At 41.1% G+C, this 21,006-nt stretch overlaps 2 protein-coding genes across 2 annotated transcripts; both read right to left on the reverse strand.

Moving 5' to 3' along the window:
• Positions 1-1,295: 1,295 nt before the first annotated feature.
• On the reverse strand, positions 1,296-15,875 carry sec63 (SEC63 homolog, protein translocation regulator). The gene is made up of 20 exons (XM_068343030.1): positions 15,639-15,875; positions 14,825-14,924; positions 13,183-13,297; positions 12,977-13,089; positions 12,801-12,862; positions 12,360-12,418; positions 10,825-10,875; positions 10,589-10,697; positions 8,670-8,764; positions 8,439-8,571; positions 7,911-8,003; positions 7,639-7,784; positions 7,400-7,547; positions 6,927-7,009; positions 6,681-6,749; positions 6,392-6,547; positions 6,116-6,289; positions 5,791-5,991; positions 4,913-5,017; positions 1,296-3,612 (listed from the first exon to the last, which is right to left on the reverse strand). Exons 1-20 carry the CDS (start codon positions 15,760-15,762, stop codon positions 3,475-3,477), a joined length of 2,274 nt encoding a protein of 757 aa, XP_068199131.1. The 5' UTR covers positions 15,763-15,875; the 3' UTR covers positions 1,296-3,474.
• A 614-nt stretch (positions 15,876-16,489) lies between these two features.
• iyd (iodotyrosine deiodinase) lies at positions 16,490-19,851 on the reverse strand. Its single transcript, XM_068343223.1, has 5 exons — positions 18,978-19,851; positions 17,909-18,109; positions 17,662-17,821; positions 17,373-17,529; positions 16,490-17,228 (listed from the first exon to the last, which is right to left on the reverse strand). The coding sequence occupies exons 1-5, from the start codon at positions 19,159-19,161 to the stop codon at positions 17,046-17,048; spliced, it is 885 nt and encodes a 294-aa protein (XP_068199324.1). The 5' UTR covers positions 19,162-19,851; the 3' UTR covers positions 16,490-17,045.
• Positions 19,852-21,006: the final 1,155 nt, after the last annotated feature.

A 21,006-nucleotide genomic window follows, 5' to 3' on the forward strand; every position in this document is an offset into this window, starting at 1 on the left:
ATTATCATATTTAATTAAAATATGCTAATCGTGTAAACATTCACCACACAGAAGCTTTAATATTATATATTAAAACTATTTCAATCTGTGTCTCCTCATATATAAAATGTATCCTCTAAGTCTGCTCCATCTACTGAGCCAGTCCCTGCTCCTGTGCTTTTTCCATCTGTGGTTTAAAAACCACAGTCCCAACAAACAGGGGACCCCCACTCCATCACATCCTGTTTCGTTTTTGCTGTTTCACTACAAAGCTGTTTCAGGCAGCTTGTTACTGGTGTCAGCATTCGACAGACGCAGCCTCTGGGGTTTGTTCACCTTTGCCTGTAACCATCCTCCATCGCAGCCTGATGGGCTGGTCGTGATTATCTCCATGTTGTTGTCTGACACTATTCCTGTCAGCAGCATCTGCTTTCAGTCTGCATCACCAAAGCTGGGTTCATGCTGCCTGCCATTTAGTCTTATGACTGAAAAATGACATCATCCCATACCATAATGGCTTTATATGACTTTGAGAATAAAACACTATCAAATTCAGTCAGGAGTATATTTTGATCATATTTGTGCATCTCAGCTGTTGACTCGGTGTGTATGTGTGTGTGTGTGTGTGTGTGTGTGTGTGTGTGCATCTGTTTCCTAGGTGATGAAAGTGAAACTGCAGGCTCCCCCCAGCACTGAGGTCCAAGTGTTCGATCCCATCATGCCTCCAGCCGCCATCACACAAATCCTGCTGTTGGCTCAGTCTCAAAGGGTCCTGGGCCAGTTGTCGAACCATCTGTCAGTCAGCCACAGTTCAGGACCAGCAGCTTCACCTGGTGACTCTTCGTCGCTATTCCACAGATGTCACTGACAGAAGTGTCTTAAAAAAAATGAAGATCTCAGACACACTAAGTTCTTTATATTATCTGGATTGTGATCATTGATTTGAATGTAATGCACATTTAAAACGTCGCTGATATGTCTGGTAAGCAAGTAATTAAATACATTTGCTTACAAAAATTTCATTAGAGTAAATGGGGTAATAGAGTCGAAAGCTGCACAGACGTTAACATGATGATGTGTTCAGGGACTGGGACCAGCTCCACTTTGCTTTGACATCTTTTAAGCAGCTTTGCTGAAAATATTATAGCAAACGATGCTTTTACAAGCAAATTTTGGAGTTTAGTTTCCTTGCTCCTTCCTTAAAGTCCGTTTTCTTCATCTGTCTGCAGGAAATGTAATTTGGAGTCAAAACTTCAGCTGCTTGGCTGAAGAGTTTAATGCTGTAATGCTGTAATGCTATAAGACAGCACATCAGGGAAACATCTCATTTAAAAGTTTTTATTTGAAATGATTTTAAATACAAATAATATATTTTTTCCATATACAATGACAGTTCCTTTGTAAACAAAAGTGGCAGATAGTCGTTGGGTAGTTTGTCCAAACCAGCCAGCCTGACTGGCTCCGTCACAGGAGAGATGTTGTCCCATTTAACCTCAACCGCAGTTCTTTTCCCCACACAGCAGAAATCACTGATGCTACATTCTATTGCAGAGCGCTAAATACTCAGGGTAGTTTTACCTGTAAGCAAACACCTGCCTCAGACATTACAGGAGGGTACAGTGTATTGTGTTTGTGGTCAGGAAAGCACACTTCGATATTAGATGTCGGTCTCGCCCACGCTAACATAATTCACTAGCAGGTACTGTTAAAAAAAAACAACAAAAAAAACTACAGTTGAGTGTAAATATTCATGGTTGATATGGATTGGGAATTTAAAAAAAAAAATCCACATTTCTGATTTATTTGAGCTAAAGGAAAAAAGGACTTGTTTTGATGCTCTGGAGCCAGACAGATGTCAAAGCAATGGTTTGGGGAAAAAAAACAACTTGTGTTACATTTGCTAGAACTACAAAACACAAACCTGTTTTTTTTGTTTTTGTTTTTTAAAAATAAAAAGTTTCCTGGTTAGCAAAAAAAAATGTTACTATCCAACACGAGTTTTCGAGCTGTAACAGCAGCCGTGTTTAACAAACTTGTTCTATTTTAATGACAGTAGAGAGGGCGCAGGACCTCTCATTTCAAGTTCATTTCATCATCATTTTGTTTGACACGTGTTGGGATCTCATGAAAATTCATTCTACCACAGTCAAACATGTACAACTGTCGGACCAGTTTCAGACAGTTGTACTAGAGGCTCTGTCATGGAAACCTTAGTGATATGTAATTCAAGACCAAGAGAATAACTAAAGTGAAACTAAAGGAAACACTGTGGAGTTTTTTGTGTGTTTTTTTCAACCAAAGGAGAAGCAAAAGGTTTTTCTGCTCTAGCAGGAACTGTTGTTGCCGGGCACCCAAGGACTCGAGTGTTGTATGTCAGTTGTATTGTTAAGGCCTTTTGGACGATGAGTATACACTGGAATGTGCTACGACTGTAAAACTAAGGATAAAGAGAAGTCACCCCTCTGAAAAGCCACATGTATACATTATATATACATCTAATGTTTCTGAGTCCCTAAGAGTGACTGCAATTGTCAAATGTGGCCAAGAAACAAATTCAAAAGCTCATTCAAGCAAATCTTGACACTGTATGTTGTGTAATTTTTCAAAGATAATTGACATAATTCATATGACGTTCGAGCTTTTAGCTGACAAACAGCCTGGTCTGGATGTGGATCACACGGCCGCAGCAGCAGATCATTGATGGAACTGACTGGAGATCATCCCCTTTAACAATCAGGCAGTAAATACGAGTGACAGGCTGACGTGACGGACGAAAAAACAACAACAACCACTGCCCCAGAGTTCAAAAGGTGAGATGTTGACTCAGATGCAATCGCTGACAAACGGGGTTAAAGGTCACACTTCTGCAGATTTCAGTGTACAATAGAACGTATCATTTGTGTGGAAATCATCAGCACTGAGTGACTGAAAATTAGGAGCGACAGTGATGTAAAGGTTTTATTACAGGAGGTTGTGTGTTTTGTATGGAATTAGCTGTAATACATTCCCCTCTCCCCCCAAAGGAATAGAAGAAAAGAGCCCAGATAATAGGTCCTACAGTCCACAGTGTGTCAATCTTTCATACCTGTACAAACACATACATTACAAACGCACACACACATACACACACGCACGCATTACTCACACATATTGTGCCACACACACACTCTCACATGCACGTATGGTTTCACACACACCTGGGTAAGTATTCACAGAATTCTCTCCCCACACCCCCCCACCGGCAACAGAAGGTGAATGAAGGAGTTCAATATAAAAGAGGAAAGGCCAGGATCACAGTCTATGTCACTGTCAAGATAAACTGGAGGACGAGGGCTGTGTGTGTGTGTGTGTGTGTGTGTGTGTGTGTGTGTGTGTGTGTGTGTGTGTGTGTGTGCGCGCGCGTGCGTGCGTGTGTGACAGGCACAGCTTTGCTGCTCCTCCTCCTGTGATCGGGTGTGGGTGGGTGGCTCTTCCATCAGGCGGGGGTCTCGGCACTCAGTCGTTATCCTCATCGTCGTCTTCGCTCTCCTCGATGCCGTCGCTGTCCTCCTGCTCCTCATCCTCCTCCTCCGTGTCGGGGATGTCCCACTGTGGGTGGTTGTCCAGCATGGCTTTAGCCTCGTGGACCTCCAGCTGGGAAATAAAAAGATTCATGCAGTTAATAAACTGACCTTCTGCAAGGGATCATCCATCATTTTACACAACTACACTAAATGTACTGATATTATAAAGAAAAATACAAATTCCAGTGTCTCTAATGCTTCTTACAGATATATTGCTGTTCTCTTGTGGCCCCCAGAAATAGCAGATGAGAAGTATTTGTGAAAGTTGCAAAACAATCTCATCTCATCAACAACAACTGAGTCTTTTAGAACAATATCATGCCGGATGATCATTAATATACGATTGAAATTTCAGCACAACATCCCGTACTGTGATGAAATACCGCAGATACGTTTTGCTAGTACAACACAAACTACATGGAAACAACTGAGATGTCAGGTGGTGGCGGTCGTTTCATCTGAAAGCTGGCAGCCTGACATTTAGATTTGTTTTCTTTTCTACATATATTGGTATTTCAACAAGTGATAAACAGAGACTAAAGAATTATTTTACTGCCATTAAACATCTCATTTTTTACAAATCCAAATGTCATTGTTGAACATAAGTAGTATGTCAGACTTACTTCATTTGCAAAGGTCAGTATAGCACCAGTCTGGTGTTTCATTGCCAAGAAAGAAGAAAGAATGACTAATTTCAACTGTTTTTAAATCCAAATTGCAGTCAAGGAAAATGTTAATTGCAAAATTAATGTACGACAGGGTCCAGGAATTCTAAATTAATCTAATTAACTGGCTGAATTCCTAAGTGAAATAAATCAAGCCAGTTCTAAAACACTGATTATAAAGTAGCAGAGATGGACTTTTAACGATCGTCCTGCTTCGGTGTCTCTGCAAACGACAAATTAAGACCCAGCAATAACATTGTGATCACTCCATTCTAAACCAATTGGCAGCTACATCACACCTTAGGTGCACTGTAGCTACACACACACACACACACACACCTACAGGGAACCCTGAGTGCCGACCAGAGACACTGAGGTAAAATCCATTCTTTGTGTTGTGTGTGTGTTTGTGTGTTTGCGCGCTTGGTTATAACTCTGCTCTATAACACGAGCTGCTTTTTAAAATTGACTGCGGTGCCAGAGTTCATTATCTATCCCCACATGAACTCATCAAGCTCTCCAGAGGTATGATCTGTCTGAGAAACGTTCACCGCTCCACTCTCTCCTCTCCCTGCCATTATGTATAATAGCAATCGCAAAGAGACTGTTGTACCTAATTATGAGAGACACAGATTGTAAATAGACTAGTAGATACACACACTTTTGCAAAGACACACACAAATACACACACAACTCCCTCATTACCTTGAGTGGTTTGATCTGGTCCAGCCCCAAGTAGGAATCAGAACGGAGGATCACAGAATATTGGTAGTTTCCTGTTTTGGAAGGAGCTGGAAACTTCAGCTCCACCTGGGAAAAACAACACACACACACACACACACACAATTACAAACAAAACATGACATGATGAACGGGTCCGGCTGTTGACCAACATTACTTCAGGATGTGCGACTACACACACCAAACATCTAATTAGAAGCGCAGCGAGGCTAATTATTATTCGGAGTGTGAGTGCAGAATGAGACGTGAACACAGATATTTGCTGCCCCTGTCATGTCGATGAAAGCAGCCACTCTGTCCTGGATAACACGGTCGTCATACACACAGTGTGTGGGCTACCGTCTCACCGCAGAAGGATCGGTGGTAGTGACAGACTAATTGATTACTAGACAGTGATCGTTATCTTGCTGGGTCACCTCTTTGCCATCTCATTCCCTCAGAGCGGGGGCAGCTGGTCCTGCAGATTTACACAAGACTCTTTGAGCTTTTACCTCGCTGTCAACCCTTCTTGTTATTGGAGAATGCTAGGATCAGAGGTGCACATTGTGCAAAAAAGCACACACACACACATAAGTACACAGACCACCAAGCAAACCAGTGCAAACAGGTTGCCTAGCAACAGGATGCAGGTCGGGCTATGGTGTGCAGGAAATAAGACCAGTCACTCTTGACTTCAGACCTTTCCTCTCCAGACAGACTATAATACAAGTCAAAAAAGCCTCAAAATCAGTTTACTGTGAAGTATTGACTATATTACAAAGCAAAAACTGAAAGATATTAAAACTGAATTAAACAGAATTCTTAAAAAAAACAAAACCCCGTAACAATAGATGTTAACTCACCTCCTCTGTGTCTTTTAGCGTGCAGACGTGGTAGGGCATGGAGACGAGGGTTTGATCCCGGCGGTCTGCTATGTAGAGCCACCACCACTCCTGCTTCTCCTCGGGGTAGTACAGACTGTAGACAGGGTGCGTCACCTTCGACTTGGTCTCGAGCAGCGCCCGCTCCCGTCGCTGGATGCTCTGCTGCAATGCCTCCCACTCCTGAGAGTTGTGGGGAGGAAGATGGAGTTAGGTTCAGGTACAAACAGGGTTACCGCCAGTATCCTTAACACTAGGATATTTTTGCCACATTGTTCACGCATGATTCAAGCTGAGTTTATCAAACCTCTTCGTCGTCTCCGGCCATCTCGTCCACCTCTGTGTCGCTTTGCTTGTCGCTTTCTTCGTCTCTCTCGCTGGGAGAGTCCTTGTTAGCATCACCGTCATCTGACTCGCTGCCCTTGTCGGAGGCATCATCCTCATCCTCCTTCACCGCTGGCACTATGGATGCGGCGACCTCCTGTGACATCAGCATTGAATATGAATGTTTGTCATGTTTTGGGGGTTTTTTTATGCAAGACAAAAAGAAGTTGACGTAAATGAGCTGTTATTGGACGCTTACATTCCCTGCCACGTTGCCATTGGCCTGCTTGGCTTTGGCAGGTGCTGGTGTCGCCTTCTTTTTGGTTAATTTTTTCTTCTTGGACTTGGCCGTCTTCTTTGCCCCTTTACTCTTGTTCTGCCACACTTTTGTTTTGGTTTTACTCGTGTCCCCTTGCTGCAAGCACATACAATAATATTAAGTGATATCTTTCTTGAACCAGGTAACTTTTAATCGTGATTATATCTGACACAAATAAAGTGACTGTATTTCCTGAACTGGATTGGATTCGCATGTATTTTATCCTTACTGCTTCTTCTGTAGCCGCTGCATCATCTGTTGGACACGGTGTGGATTCCTGCTCCTTTTCAAATACCTCCTGCAAACACAGGTAAGTTAATTATGGCTAATCAGTAATAGATGTGGTCAGCAGCACCATCTAGTGGTAGTTCATGGGAAAACAACTCAAACACCTGTTGCATTCACATCAATCTCTTTCACGTAACTGTTTTCTGCTTCTACTTCAGCCTTGAAATCAAATGCGATGATTCCTTACCACCATTCGTTTTCTGGTTAAGGTCACTGTTACTGTAACAATAGAGCCTGCTGTGATGTTATTGCTGTCTTCATCATCAAGCACTGCAAACACAAGGGCCAGAACGAAAGGAACTTTAAATAGCCTGAAGTATCACATAGACTAATACCTAAATGCTTCCATGCAGCTTTTTTTCTTTTAACTGTTTAGCAGTTCATATAAACTGTTTGAATAAAGTGGTACATTTAAAAAGAACCTGAACTTGTGATGATAAGTTTATGCCATTCTAAGTTCACTGTTTATCTAATCGGTTAGCTATAAATGAACTACACTCCATGAGTGCTAACTATAATGTTGCTTAAATTAAGCATCTTTTGATAAAGTGACAGAAATTAAAGATGGCTCCATTTGACTGACACATGGAGGTGTTCCAACACGTCACCAGTGAGATAGCGGCTAAAGAAGTGTTTGCAAGTGTGTATTTTATCACCAACCCTGCAGTTTGGTAACCATGGTGATGTGAGGGAAGCTGCCCAGCACAGACATGACCTCGTCATACTTCTCCTCTCCCAAGAAACGCAGCATACTGCGTCTGTCAGAGTCCTTGAGACTCACCAGGTCCTGGAGGCTTCGAACTTTATACTGATGAGAAGAAGAAACTTAAACTGATCCACTGAACCACCGCTGGACGAAACGTAACATCTATGTGTGTGTACAAACACTCTGTTGTCACCTTCTTAGAGATGCAGTAGCGGAGGTGCTCCTCCTCAAAGTGGGGCAGCTGCAGCAGGGGTGACTTGGACTCCTGCAGACCCTGTACTATCATTTGGGTCAGCTTCATGCAGTTCTCTATGGTTACCAGGCGAGGTGCATGGAAACCTGGGATCAGGCCAGCCAGCAGAGGACACCACACACAATGGACAAAATTATCCAAGTTGTTATGTGGGTTGAAGCTTGTGACAATTTATTCAAAGAGATAACTCCTTTTAAATAGTGTGTTTGTACCTCCTCTGCTGTTGGCCATCATGGTAAGCTGACAGCCCACATTGATCATCTCCTGCAGGAGGGCTGGACTCTTCTTCACCACAAACCTCTGATCTGAAACAAAACCACAAATAACTTTCCTCACAGCTAACGTTTTATATTATTTCAATAGTTAATCTTTTTAAGCCAAATTTATAAGAAAACAACAGCTGAAATGTTTAAAAACTTTTTTTCTTATCTCTGATTAGGTCACAGGTCACAAAACTTTGGAAAATGATTAAATACATCTAATCTGTTGTAGAAATGCTTTTAACATTAAAAGCACCACAAATTCAAATTCTCTCCAAGCAGCTTGTGCAGCTGTTTTATTTCCTATTTTTGGAACTGCAAAAAAGTTATGAGACAGAACCATTTAGGCTGACTGACTCTTGCTGAGTGAAATACAGCGAAAATTTCATTCATCAAACCGCTCTTAGAAAACTATTTCTAACATCTCAGATGGTAAAGAGTTAACGTTTCTGATATTGCTGCAGCTTTTTGGAAAATTACCTTCCTCCAGGTCCTCTGACACATCCATACGTGCCAGGTGAGCAAGCACCAAGACCCTGGCCTTCAAACTGTATGGATAGCAGAACGGAGGCTCCTTCTTCTTCACGTTAATGTTTCCCAACTCCCGGATTAGCTGCAAGAAAGAAAGACGATGATTTTTTTGACAAACATTCAGATCTGTTTGCACATCTTGAACAAACTCAAGCGCACGGCTTTGATGAGTGTTAATACCTGCGGTACTTCAATGTTGTCTGTTGGTCGTATGGTGGCCTCTTTATTGCTGCGAGGGTCAAACTCAAAAGCTGCCGTCAACACCATTCCTAAACCTGGAGGACAGCATTCATGAAAAATTAGAATTAGTCAAGTTAAGACAACACGAATGTGGGACTCCAAACCAGTGTTGTTAAAAGGAAGTAAAACTCAGTAGTGGAGTCAAAATACAAATCCACAATACATCTTTCAATTTTGATGCCAGAATCAGTCAATTTTAAACTTGATTTCATCGGCTAGTAACCTTCATTTACATTTTTAAATACATACCGTATTTTCCGCACTATAAGGAGCACCTAAAAGCCTAAAATTACCTAAAATAAACCCGTAGTGCGCCTTATAACCCGGTGCGTCTTATATATGGATTCATATTCATATTCACATTGGTTAAAAACATGATCGCTGAAAAAATCCGGCGGTCTTGGCCGCCAGTTATGCCGCACTCCGCCACCAGGGGAGCCCACTCACAAGGCACTCGGGCCCACGCCCCCTAACAACGGTAGTCAAGTGCCGTCACCGAAGTCCCGGCTCTGACTGAGCTGCTCTCAGACGGTAGAGCAGACTATTGGAGCACCGGTGATTACGTAGCAAAACATATGGAACTTTCAACAATTCTATTAATAAAGTTTGACTGACTGACTGATCTCAGTATTTCCTAACTATTTGGCGTTGGAAATAACCCACTTTAAACTTAATTGGTCTAAAAAATGCCATTGTGCTGTCCTCTGGAATCTAGTGAGGGTCCATTCTATTAGTCTGTGGAAACACACGGAGAAACTGGCATGAAGGTGAATGAAAGACCCTCAAAGCTGAGCTTCCAGCCTTTTCTGAAATTTCAAGAGCAGAGTCACTGCTAGACAAAGGTGTCTACTGTACTGCAATTGATTCACAAATGTAGTTGATAGCTCTGGGCGGGCGGCGGAGGGGCGCATTCAGGCTTGTGTATTCTGTCTGCAGCGACGTGCTGTGAGATTCACGGCAGTGAGACACCGACGTTAAAGTCAGTTATAGGAGTAAAACAGCGTCATATTTGCCAGTAAATTAGCAGCCTGACATTAAAAACTAGTTAAAAAATTGTAGTAAATAGCTGCACCTCACCTCCAACTGGATAACCGATCGATCGAAACAATATTTAATTAATAAACGAAGACGAACGTCGGAGCTTAAATATCTGCTTCGAACTTCAGATCAGGAAATAATCCGCTCTGTTTGCACTGACTGCACTCGTAATGAATTTAACCAGTTTTTAATGTCAGGTTTTTTAATATGCGTGTTGACTTCTTTCTAAGATGACAAAGTGATCAAGTGATCAGGTTTCCTTGATGAGGCTCAGAATGGCTTATTGACATAACAACAGGGGCCATTCAAAGGTAGTCAGGAAGTCATGAACACAATCATGACTGCCTGAGCAGCGCGGCTCTATCTAGTGGACGGATTGCGCAACTACAGCCGCTGCAGTTTATCAAATACATTTTATTCATTTTTTATTGTGTGCGCCTTATAATCTCGTGCGCCTTCTATATGAAATAAATTATAAAACAAACACATTATTGAGGGTGCTCCTTATAGTCTAGTGCGCCTAATAGTGCGGAAAACACTGTACTTAAGAAGAAAAACTACAGTACATGGATTCAGTTGTGGTATAGCCACTGCATTTTAAAATATAGCAGAACAATTCCTTTGAGCAATTTATTTGAAATTGACCATGAAAACAAGTTAATTGAACAGGAATAATTTTTTAACACCCAAACTAAATGTTTACAAAAGGAACTGATGTCTGAACCATTACCAGAGCCCATTTACACAGCCTCTATCATCTACAGTTTACAGCACAGTTCTGCAGCACATCATGAGTGTGACAGTGGGTGTGGGAAACTCACGCTTCATGTTCATATTGGGTGTCTTGTACATGAAATGCATGAAGAGCTGCGTGGTATTGATGAGGATCTGGTCTCCACTGTATCGAATGGAGCGATACCACCACGTTCCCTATGACCGAGAGTCAAACCCCCGAAAAGAAACAACAACAAAAAATGACAATGAGCAACAAACTGAGCAATTCAGAGAGAGAAGTGTGTTACTGCAGAGCCTGGTTTTAGTCACTGTGTAGACTTACCACAACCACAGGCAGAATGACCATAAAGGCTAGGCCGTACACCAACAACACCTACAGATGAAAAGCAAAAACAAATGGTGTTAAGCCTTCAAATGTATGCAGAGGCAGTCAGAGACTGCAACATCCTGCGACACTCCTGAATTCAAAATTTTACCCTGATCTACTTTCATAGGTCAGGGACATTTAATAAAAGACCCATGATCCAACATGTAACTGGTGCATTCTATTTGTCATGAGGTTTCAGAGATGCGTACCTAAAAAGGCATTAAAGTGAAAATGTGACGACCTAGTTTTTCAAGATCAAGGTTGTGATCTAATTTTCTTCCCCTTGCCTCCCTGAATATAACGCCTGTCATTTTGTCTTTCTATCTTATCAGGTTCATGAGATATGTGCAAAAGTAGCCCAGGATAGAATATATATGACCATAGATCAAAACTAGTCAGGGTAAAATCAAAGCACTATCTTTGATCTATGGTCTTACACACACTGGCCTTCTCCCTAGTCTTTCTATCTTATCCGGTTCCTGAGTGTACAAAAGTATAAATTTGATCATGACCTAGTTTTATCAAGGTCAAGGTCATCATCTCATTTTCATCCCGTTTGCCGCCCGAGTAATGTGCTATATAATTCATCTTTCTATCTGCAACGGTTGTATAGATATTTGGTGGACGGACGAACACACAAACACTGACAATTACAATACATCACTGCTTCGCAGGATGTAATAAACACTTACAGTACTGTAGGAGTTTGTGTGCTAGGTTAATATTCCTCCGGTGATAACAAAACCCAAAACCCACTGCTTCAAGATGTTGGCAAACAACAGTGTGACTGTAATGTCTATGATGAAACAGTTTTTTATATTCATATTTCCTGCATGTTTCCTTAGGAATACTTTGGTCATTGTTACTAGAGATTAAACATGTCACCCTGGATTTAACAGGTTGATCAGACATGAATGTTTATGTTGTTTGTCAGCACAGAATTCACGTCCGTCTTATGACTATTTGATAATGCTTTTGAAAAAGAAATATGTTCTTAACACACAAATACAGCCTTCAAACAAACTTTGTACTACAGTGAGGCATGGGAATGATCATTTGATGCTTCACTATTTTTCATTGTATGTTTTGTGCACTGTGTGCGAATATAAGATATACTTTATTGCTCCAAAACTAGGAAATTTATATGTATAAGTACCTCATGCACTGAATATGTGTAGCATTTGTTACAAGCTGAACATTCTTATAGATAGTCCAATTATTTTAATTTTTTTCTCTGTTACACAGTCACATACTGTATATTGTTCAATACCTGAGTGAAGAAACATTCAGTGCATTCTTACCGATGCACCCTGGAAGCCACAAGTTTTACCCGATTAAAATATAAGCTTCTTCACATTCACCATGTCAAATTTGGTCTTGGATTTTTGGAAGACTTTGCTCATTCTTTCTAGTCAACTACGATAAATTTCATACAACCGAATCTAGATTCACCCGTTCAAACTGCTATGACATAATTAATGAATGTGTACCAGCATCGAGTTCTTCTGGTCAACAATCCAGGCAGGCAGAGCGATGCCAAAGCTGGTTGCTGAATGGGAAGACAACAGAGGAAATGGGAAAACATGTTAAAAATATTTCTTTATCTACTGAAGCAGCATGTGGCCTAGTGGTAAATGAATTTCATCACACATTTATTCTAAATGCTCAAGAGTGTTTCTTTTAATTATCTGCATTCAAATCAAATAATTCATTGGAAGAGCCAAAATCTACATTAAAAATATTGCTTTTAATTGATGGGTTCTCATCCTTGGCTCTGGTGGCCAGCTCTTGTTGAAATGAATGAAAAGAATGAGTTTCATCTGCCACACACACATGATATCGGGACTGAGTCACCAGGATGAGGTACAGACGGAGTGTCAACAGACAAAAATATAAATGCATGCTGTGTGAGTTAGGGGAGCTCCTCTCACCTCCCGGGCCATCTGGGTTACCGTATATTTCCCAGTTTTGTCTTGACTGTTCATTCGTCAAGCTGTGGAAAGAGACAAAAAATGTCGATGAACCAATCGACTCAAATTGATTCATCTGTTTATCGATTATGTAAATGCAGTCTTGCACACAAAGCCAATTCCTGATTGACACTTACGCAGCATAAGCTTTGGCAATTCTCATGAATGTGGCCTCATCACCACCTTTGTCAGGGTGGTACTTGAGAGATAGCACACGGTATTGCTTCTTGATTTCTGGCAGTGATGCACCCTGAAAAGAGAGAAATACTTAAAGCAACTCCTTATGACATTGAGGAGCCACTGTAAAATAAAAAAAATATTTAATATATTTGCAAATCTTTACCGGGTCCAAGCTGAGGACTTCATATGGGTTATACTCCTGGTACTCTCGGTCCAGTTTGGACACCTTGTACGCTAGCAGCAGGAACACAGCCCAGCCAAATAATAAGGCTGCTTTCCTGGAAATGCCAATGCAAAAATAAGGATAAAATTTCACACACAAATATCTTTGTTGTAGAAACAACATCAGGTCATTCAGCATCTGACATTTTCTCACACTGGCATTCTATTGCTAAAGCTATCTGGATTTGATTTATCCTGTGAGGCCCATCAGAGCTATAATGTAAACTTGCGTTCAGCATTTTAATGCATTCAAAGTTACAAAAACTTTTCCCTAATTTCACAAACTACAGAAAGCTTTATTTTAATTGGCTGATTACGCGCAGACAGACAGGACAGGTTCCAACACTACTGTTATTTGGTACTTAGGTATGGAATTTAAACTTGTTTCCATGACAATCACAAAACCCTGTGTCCTACACTGCACCATCTGTTGTCATGACAACATATCACTCATCCAAGTTGGCTGAATGGCTGGACCAGAAAAATACATGCTGGATTCTTATAATAAGCTGCAGTTGTCAAGAAAAAATACAAAAACCAAGATTTTGATAGATTAGCTGATATTTTTCAATCCGCTTAACATTCCATTCACACACAAATTAAATCATACAAATTAGGGATTGTGAAGAGAAAAATCGGATGTAGGTCTGATCACTGAAGAGTACAAAGAAAAAATGTGATGACAATGTGAGCAAATTAAAAGAAACATCAACACTGCAACAGAAAAAAGGCAAATCGAGGCACCAATCAGTACTTGAACACTAATCTTTCCATTAACCCCCTCCCACCGACACACACACACACACACACACACACACACACACACACACACACACACACACCCACACACAGAATGAATAAACACCCCTGAGAAAAGAGGATGGCATTAAGACAAATGTTAAACAGTGCGTCACAATATTTACACCAAATGCACACTCGACTGACAGGTTTACAAAATAAACCAATGTAAGCCAAACTTGTCCAAAAAAACTACCCAACGCAAACACACCACAGAGATGAACTCAAGTTGGTCTACGTCATTGAAAGCAAGGTTCTTCTTTACATATCAACTGGTAAAAAACTTTTCTCTCTAGCTGCAAATACACACAAATTGATCAGCTGTTTGTTAGCGGACACAAAAACCTTCTCAGTGAAAACTGTTGAGGGAATTCACAAATTAACAACAAAAGAAATGCATGCTGCAGTTTAATTAATTAAATGCTGTTTTCTTTTTTTTTTTGCTTGTCCCATTAGAGATAGCCACAGCATGTTGTCCTTTCCATGTCAGCCCATCTTCTTCATCCTATCACACCAAATGCCCTCATGTCGTCTCCACTACATCCATCCACCTTCTCTTTGGTCTTTATCTTGTCCTCTTGCCTGGTAGCTCCATCCTCAACACCCTTTTACCAAAATACTCATGATCTCTCCTCCTGGACATGTCCAAACCATTAAAGTCTGATCTCTTTGACTTTTAAGGTGTACTTGTATGTTTTTATGTATAACAGTAAAAATTTCAGAAGTAGACAGTGTTTGTTTTTATAACAAACTCTACAAATCCAAATCCATACCACCTGACTTACTTTAGTGTTGGGACGATGCTCTGCTGTGACTTCATCAGCCTGAGCCGGTACCACAGACAGCGGCCATGTACCCTCCGCAAGCTCTTCAGACGCAGTTGTTCTGGAAAGAGGATGGACAAAGACAACATCACAAACATGCTGGGACCCTCCAACAATGCAAAACTAGTCCTGATAATGCCACTGCTGTCTGAAGTTAATCTAAAGAAGAACGTCATTTAACCAAGCAGAAGGCACAGGGCGAAGAAGATCTAACTCACAAATCAATTTCACAACTCTTACAAACATATTTCCAATTCATGATGACTCGACACTGACCTTTTCTTACTAGTTCCAGCTGAGTAAAGTTTATTATCCTGTTACACAACCCTTGGTTGATACAGTCTGTTGTTGTCCTACAATCTAAACACATTTCAGATGAACGACACACGGGAGTGAGCTGAGGCTGGAAGGGTGACGCTAGCTGCTGCAGCTGCTGAAGTTTGATCTTCAGTCTCCACCAGTTAACTTCACGTTTACCCACAGGAGGCAGCTCCTAATCGATATGAGGAGATGGATGGCAGACAGCGGCTGGTCATCGGTAATGCTGTCTGAAATTCACTTAGTGACCAAACGTAAACAACCAATCTGTGTGGTGTAATAGTCTAACGCTTGGCCAGCCGGCGCAGACGTGGGATGCAACACTATTTGTACGATAACACAGCAGATTGTCAACGTGAGAGCATTTATAGGACGAACTGCTGGCTGAACTCTTAACGGTACACTAGCTGTGGTTGGAGTTAGCCAAGTTAGCAATGAACTAGACATTGGGCCTTACCAGCATTCTGATCCCGTGGCCAGAGGTAATATGTGGCTGGGATCACAATAAGTCCGACGAAGGACGTTAGGAAATAGAAAAAGGTATTGCCGCTGTCATCGTACTGGAACTGTTGTCCGGCCATTTTTTAGCGGCGTTTGGGTCGCCCTTCTTCTCCACCGCCGCGCTTCCCTCCTCAAACCCAATGTGTGCGACTTGACAGACAGTTAGCAAGTCAGCTAGCAGTCGGCCGAGACAGAGCTGATCCTCGGTGTACGTGGTGTACGCATGCGCAATGTTGTCGGTCTTCTTTTTCTACGGATGATTCAAAGCGTTTGTGGTACGCGACTGACCCCTACCGGCCAGGATGTAGGAGCAGTGACCACGTGACTGATGACGTTCAAACCACTCAAGCGCTTCATTCACATTTGAAACACTGAAGTGCTTCGTTCACCAAGTGAAACACTAGCGATTCATTCACCGGGAGAACTACTTTAGTGGTTCGGATCAGTGGGCGAGGATTCGAAACACCGGCCGGTCCCAGATGTGTTAAAATGGATGAAACAGCGCGGTAAACTGTCCAGTTGGTTTGCAATGGAACCAACCAGAAAGAGATTTCACGTTTGAGAACATTTAGAACTAATGTCGCCGTTTCCTGTATTTTGATTTCTAAGAAACTTATTTTCAAGTTCTTTTGCTCGCACAGTAAAAAAAAAACGAAGTGTTAACTTTGACACGTCGTCAATGATGAGGTATTACAGACGGTGCCGATGGTGCTGCTGTGATGACGTCTCGGAATTCCGACTTTTATTTTACAACATAGAACTTTTTTCTAATAGCCCTAATACTCTTGTAAATCAAGTACATAAACATATATGTACATATTTTTATTACATGGATAGACAGACAGATAGATATATAGACAGATAGAACCCTGCAAGGATCTATAACCATAAATCAATTTGATATAAGGTTAAGATATAACAAGCAAGGATTAACACATTGAATTATATTACATTCTTTTTTTATTCAGAAGATATACGCAATATAGGAAATGTCAAAGCGCTGTTTTCTGGGCTCATCGTCGTGTGGCTGCAGTACAGACACCCTGCCAAGGAGGGCGCCGAGTTATGAAACTGTTTCCAAACGGTTCGAAGCCCCATCAGATGCCATTCGGACATCACTACCTAACTACACCTGGTTCCAACATAAAAATGTTTATTAAGTGATCAAGGAAATTATTATTAATTGTTCAGTTTTCACAGACGCATAGTAGTTCTGCTGGAGAAAGTGTAATGTACAGCATCTTTAGCTATAAATAATACAGGCACGGTTAAAACCTTTTGACAACACACTAGGCTCATATCTAGATGATTTTCGAGTTCAGCAAGAGAAGGAGATGAAGAATACAGTTACATTTTACATTTTTCAAATATACACCATCATATCTTCCAGAGGCTTGCGTTTTAAGTCTGGCACTGTGGCATCTGAAGCAGGGTAACCCAAGGGAAGCAGCATCACCAGTTTCTCATTAGCTGGTCGTTTAAGGAGGAGCCTGAGCTGCAGTCCACAGTTTAGAGGCGTGGATGTGACAGTAACCAGTCCCACATTCTGATAAGTAAATGAACACGAAGAAAATACATGAGACAAACACAAAAAGTAGATTTTTTTCACCAGATCTGGCATATTCCTGGTCAAAAAAAAAAAATCGTCCTACCACAATATGGATCAACTCATATCTGAACAAGCCTTTACCTGCAGTGCAGCCAAAAGTATCCCACAGGATATGGAAATACTGATTTCACTGTAGTAGTGTGTCTTCTTTTGGCCGTTTGGTAGAATCCCATATGTCTGTCTGAAGATGAGGATCAAGTATGGAGCGTCATCCAAGTACTGTTTGATCCAGTTGGTACTGAAGGATAAGATGGTGACATAGTTACTGTGTTCTCCCTTATTTAGGATAAAGGTGTTTCTCATTTAATGGTGTCACAGAAGTTAAATGATTCAGTAGAAATACACTGATGAGCCAAATATGAATGCTCACCGAAGTTTTGATAAATCTTTGACCCACTTGTACCCCATCCTCTGCTGGTAGTTGATCATCTCTTCTTTTTCCACTATCTCTCTAATTTGGTGCTTTACTGCTGCATCTGACACTACAACAAACGTCCAGGGCTCTGTGTGTGCTCCACTAGGGGCCGTACCTGTCCGGACAAAAAAGGAGGCGGACTGGGAGAAATGCTAGACCAGTATATAAAAGATAAATAATGATAAATTTGATCTTCACATGCCTGCAGTGCGGATGATATTATCAATGATTTCTCTTGGCACAGGCTTTGAACTGATGAATCGAATAGTCCTTCGCTGGTTCAACAGAGTGTAAAAATCTCTGGATCTCTTCAGCATCACGTCCTCAGGGTAACATGGTTGTGAGTAGGGAACCTGTGGATGGTCTTCTTCGTCTTCAATGCTATCTGTGTAATCACAGTCCTCTAAAATGATAGTAAACACAAAGCAGATCAGAGAGTAAGTAGTGAGATTTTGCCTTTATCTTCTGTTCTACTTTGCAGTCAAGTGCTGCTGTCATTCCCTTTCCTGTGATCATGCCATTGGTGTTTCTCTATTGATTTTCCCTGTGCTGTGAGCGTCTGATTCTTCCCAACTAGTTAACTGTTAAACAGTCCGATACATTATAGATAATTTTCTCTCTCTCTCTCTCTGTCTTTCTCTCTCTCTCTCTCTCTCTGTCTTTCTCTCTCTCTGGTGTTTTCCACCGATCATTGCCTTCACTGTCTGAAAGAAAGGAAGAAAATAAAGGTTTAAAAAGGCCTGTTATTGTCTCAAGACAGTCCTGGATTTAAATCCACTTGAGAAGCGTGTTCTAATGCAGAGTTTGCATTTTTACCTCATGCCTGCATGGATTCCTTCTGAGTTCTCTGCATTCCTTTCACCATCAAAAACATACAATGGAGGCGAGTTAGTGACTTTAAATTATATGGAAAATAGTTCATTTCATACATGTCAACTAAATTCACACTAATTAACTACAATTTTACTTTGAGAGACAAAGTAAAATGTGTAAAATTGCGCATATCGTTTAAAATGAGTTAACATCTTCCAAATCTGTTTTTAAATCATGCTTGGTCTTTGATAAATTTGTTCCTGGACAGCCAAAAAGGAAGTTGAGTATTTTCCACACTATAAGAAGCACCTAAAAGCCTTTAATTTTCTCAAAAACCGACAGTGTGCCTTATAATCAAGTGTGCCTTTTATATGAAAAAAGCTTTTAAAAAGGCCATTCATTGAAGGTGCGTCTTCAATGTCCAGTGTGGCCCCAAACACAAACAATAAAGCTCTCACCATCCACTCCTGGTGAAGTTTCTGGATCATCCCTAGAGTCCTGCTGCGTCATCGGTCCAAGGTCTTGAGATTTCCCCGGTGAAGACTTGATGGTCTTGGCTTCCTGTGTTTTCACCAGCATGAAGCCTATGACCAAACACAGAACCACCAGCAGAACGGGCGTCAGGGCCGTTAGGATAGTCATGGCTCAGCAAAGACCAAGTCAAAGTCAAAGGTGGCTTGATCCTATCGGGGCTGGATTATAAAATACTCCGACCATCGGACTGTTTCCATATCAAGCCAATCACCGATTGAAGTGGGCGGGTCAAGGTAGAAAAGGAACCTGCACTGAGGGGCCCACCTCGCCTGCATATCTGATGTGTGTCCCAAGGAGTGATTAAATAACTTTATTAAAAGGGCAGACATTGTTGTGCATTTGTGATCTTTTGGCTGGAATTTAATTAAGTCACAATACATTCAGCTGTTTTGGAACCTTCTGCTCAGGGTTCATCAACTTTTAGTTCATCAATAAATAATAAAAGTTATAGTTTGTGAACCCCACTTCATGGAATACCTTCTGATGTTTACACGTGGTATTGATTGGAATGGATGTGTTTTTTTTCTGGGTCAGCGTTGTCTCTGTTAAACAAAAACTACGATTAGATTTACTATGCTCTGCAGTGTAAAGAAGACTATGAAGGGCACAGTCTTATTTACACTGTCACATGAACCTCGATGTACATGTCACATGAAGCCTCCCCAGAACTCACTGATCTATTTGATCTTTCCATGATGGCTAGAGCGAAACCGGCTCGCTGTTGAATTCAGAGAGTTGAGTCCCAGATCTGCTGCTTCTACTTTTCTGGATGGATTCTGGCCTGTGATTTGTTTCAAGAATGCCCTTGAAAGTGTTGTTCCAGACTTTACATTTGGCATATTGCAGTTAGACAAGCACCATTCTTCTGGAAACATCCAAAACCAGACTGATTCTTCAGATAGACAAACACTGTTCTTGATGTTAGAATAATGTATATACAGTAGGTTATCTCATATTTACTCTTTTATATTACTTTATTCTTTGTACTACATAGCATGACCATATAAATGTTCATATCTGTGTGTAAGTGTCTTGCTATGTATTGAGTTATTTTTTAGAAAGACAACATCAGCAAGGGGAACACCGGAGTGATAGTAGAGTTACCTTGAGCAGGGCGTGACCTCTGGACTGCTAGTCAGTAATGTGCGTGGTTGTTGTCTTTAAAGGAGAGGATGCCATAAAAAGAAGAATTATTAACTCTCTTATGGCATCGTGCCATAACAGAGTATTACGGTTGTTTTTCTGCCCCCCATCCCTTATAAAAATAATGTAAACAGAGAACGCCCCAAGAGAATAAAGAAGAGGATTCGGCAGAGACATGTTGAGAACGGACAGAGATGTGCTCTGTAACCGAGCACATCTCTGTCCGTTCTCCTCGCGAGTAAAAAATATAAACTGTTGTCTTCTCCTTTTTGTGTCTGTGTTTTAAATGATTTAGGTTGCTTGAACCTGACACTTGAGTCCAGTGGCGGAGTGCTTTACACCACTGCATCTCACGCTTTGCATTGTGGTTGTCGATGTAAGGCTAAATATGCTTGTGGAATATTTAGCAGGGAAATTTCACCGCTGGACTTATTGCACTGGTGCCCTTCACTGAGCCGCTGACAGCAATCCTTTCTTTGACAAATATTTGTACAAGTAGTGACCATGGAAGTGACCCTGAATTATATGATTCAGATAGTTGAATAAATACATTTGGCAATATAGGGTATGTGATATTATTATTTTCATCTGTTGTGAGAGATGTACTACATCCTTCAGACCCAGTGCTCTTATCACTATTCAAGGATTATGTCACATCCAATATCGTGCGTCACACAATCAAATGATTTGTATTATGTTCAGTGAAACAGGTTAACAACCATTGTTCATCATGTAAACACATCATACTATCATGGTCCTACTGATTTTCAGCTTTTCACATTATTTAACTTTACATGTAAGACTTGGCTT

This window comes from Antennarius striatus, chromosome 19, assembly GCF_040054535.1.
Source record: "Antennarius striatus isolate MH-2024 chromosome 19, ASM4005453v1, whole genome shotgun sequence".
Classification (NCBI taxonomy): Eukaryota; Metazoa; Chordata; class Actinopteri; order Lophiiformes; family Antennariidae; genus Antennarius; species Antennarius striatus.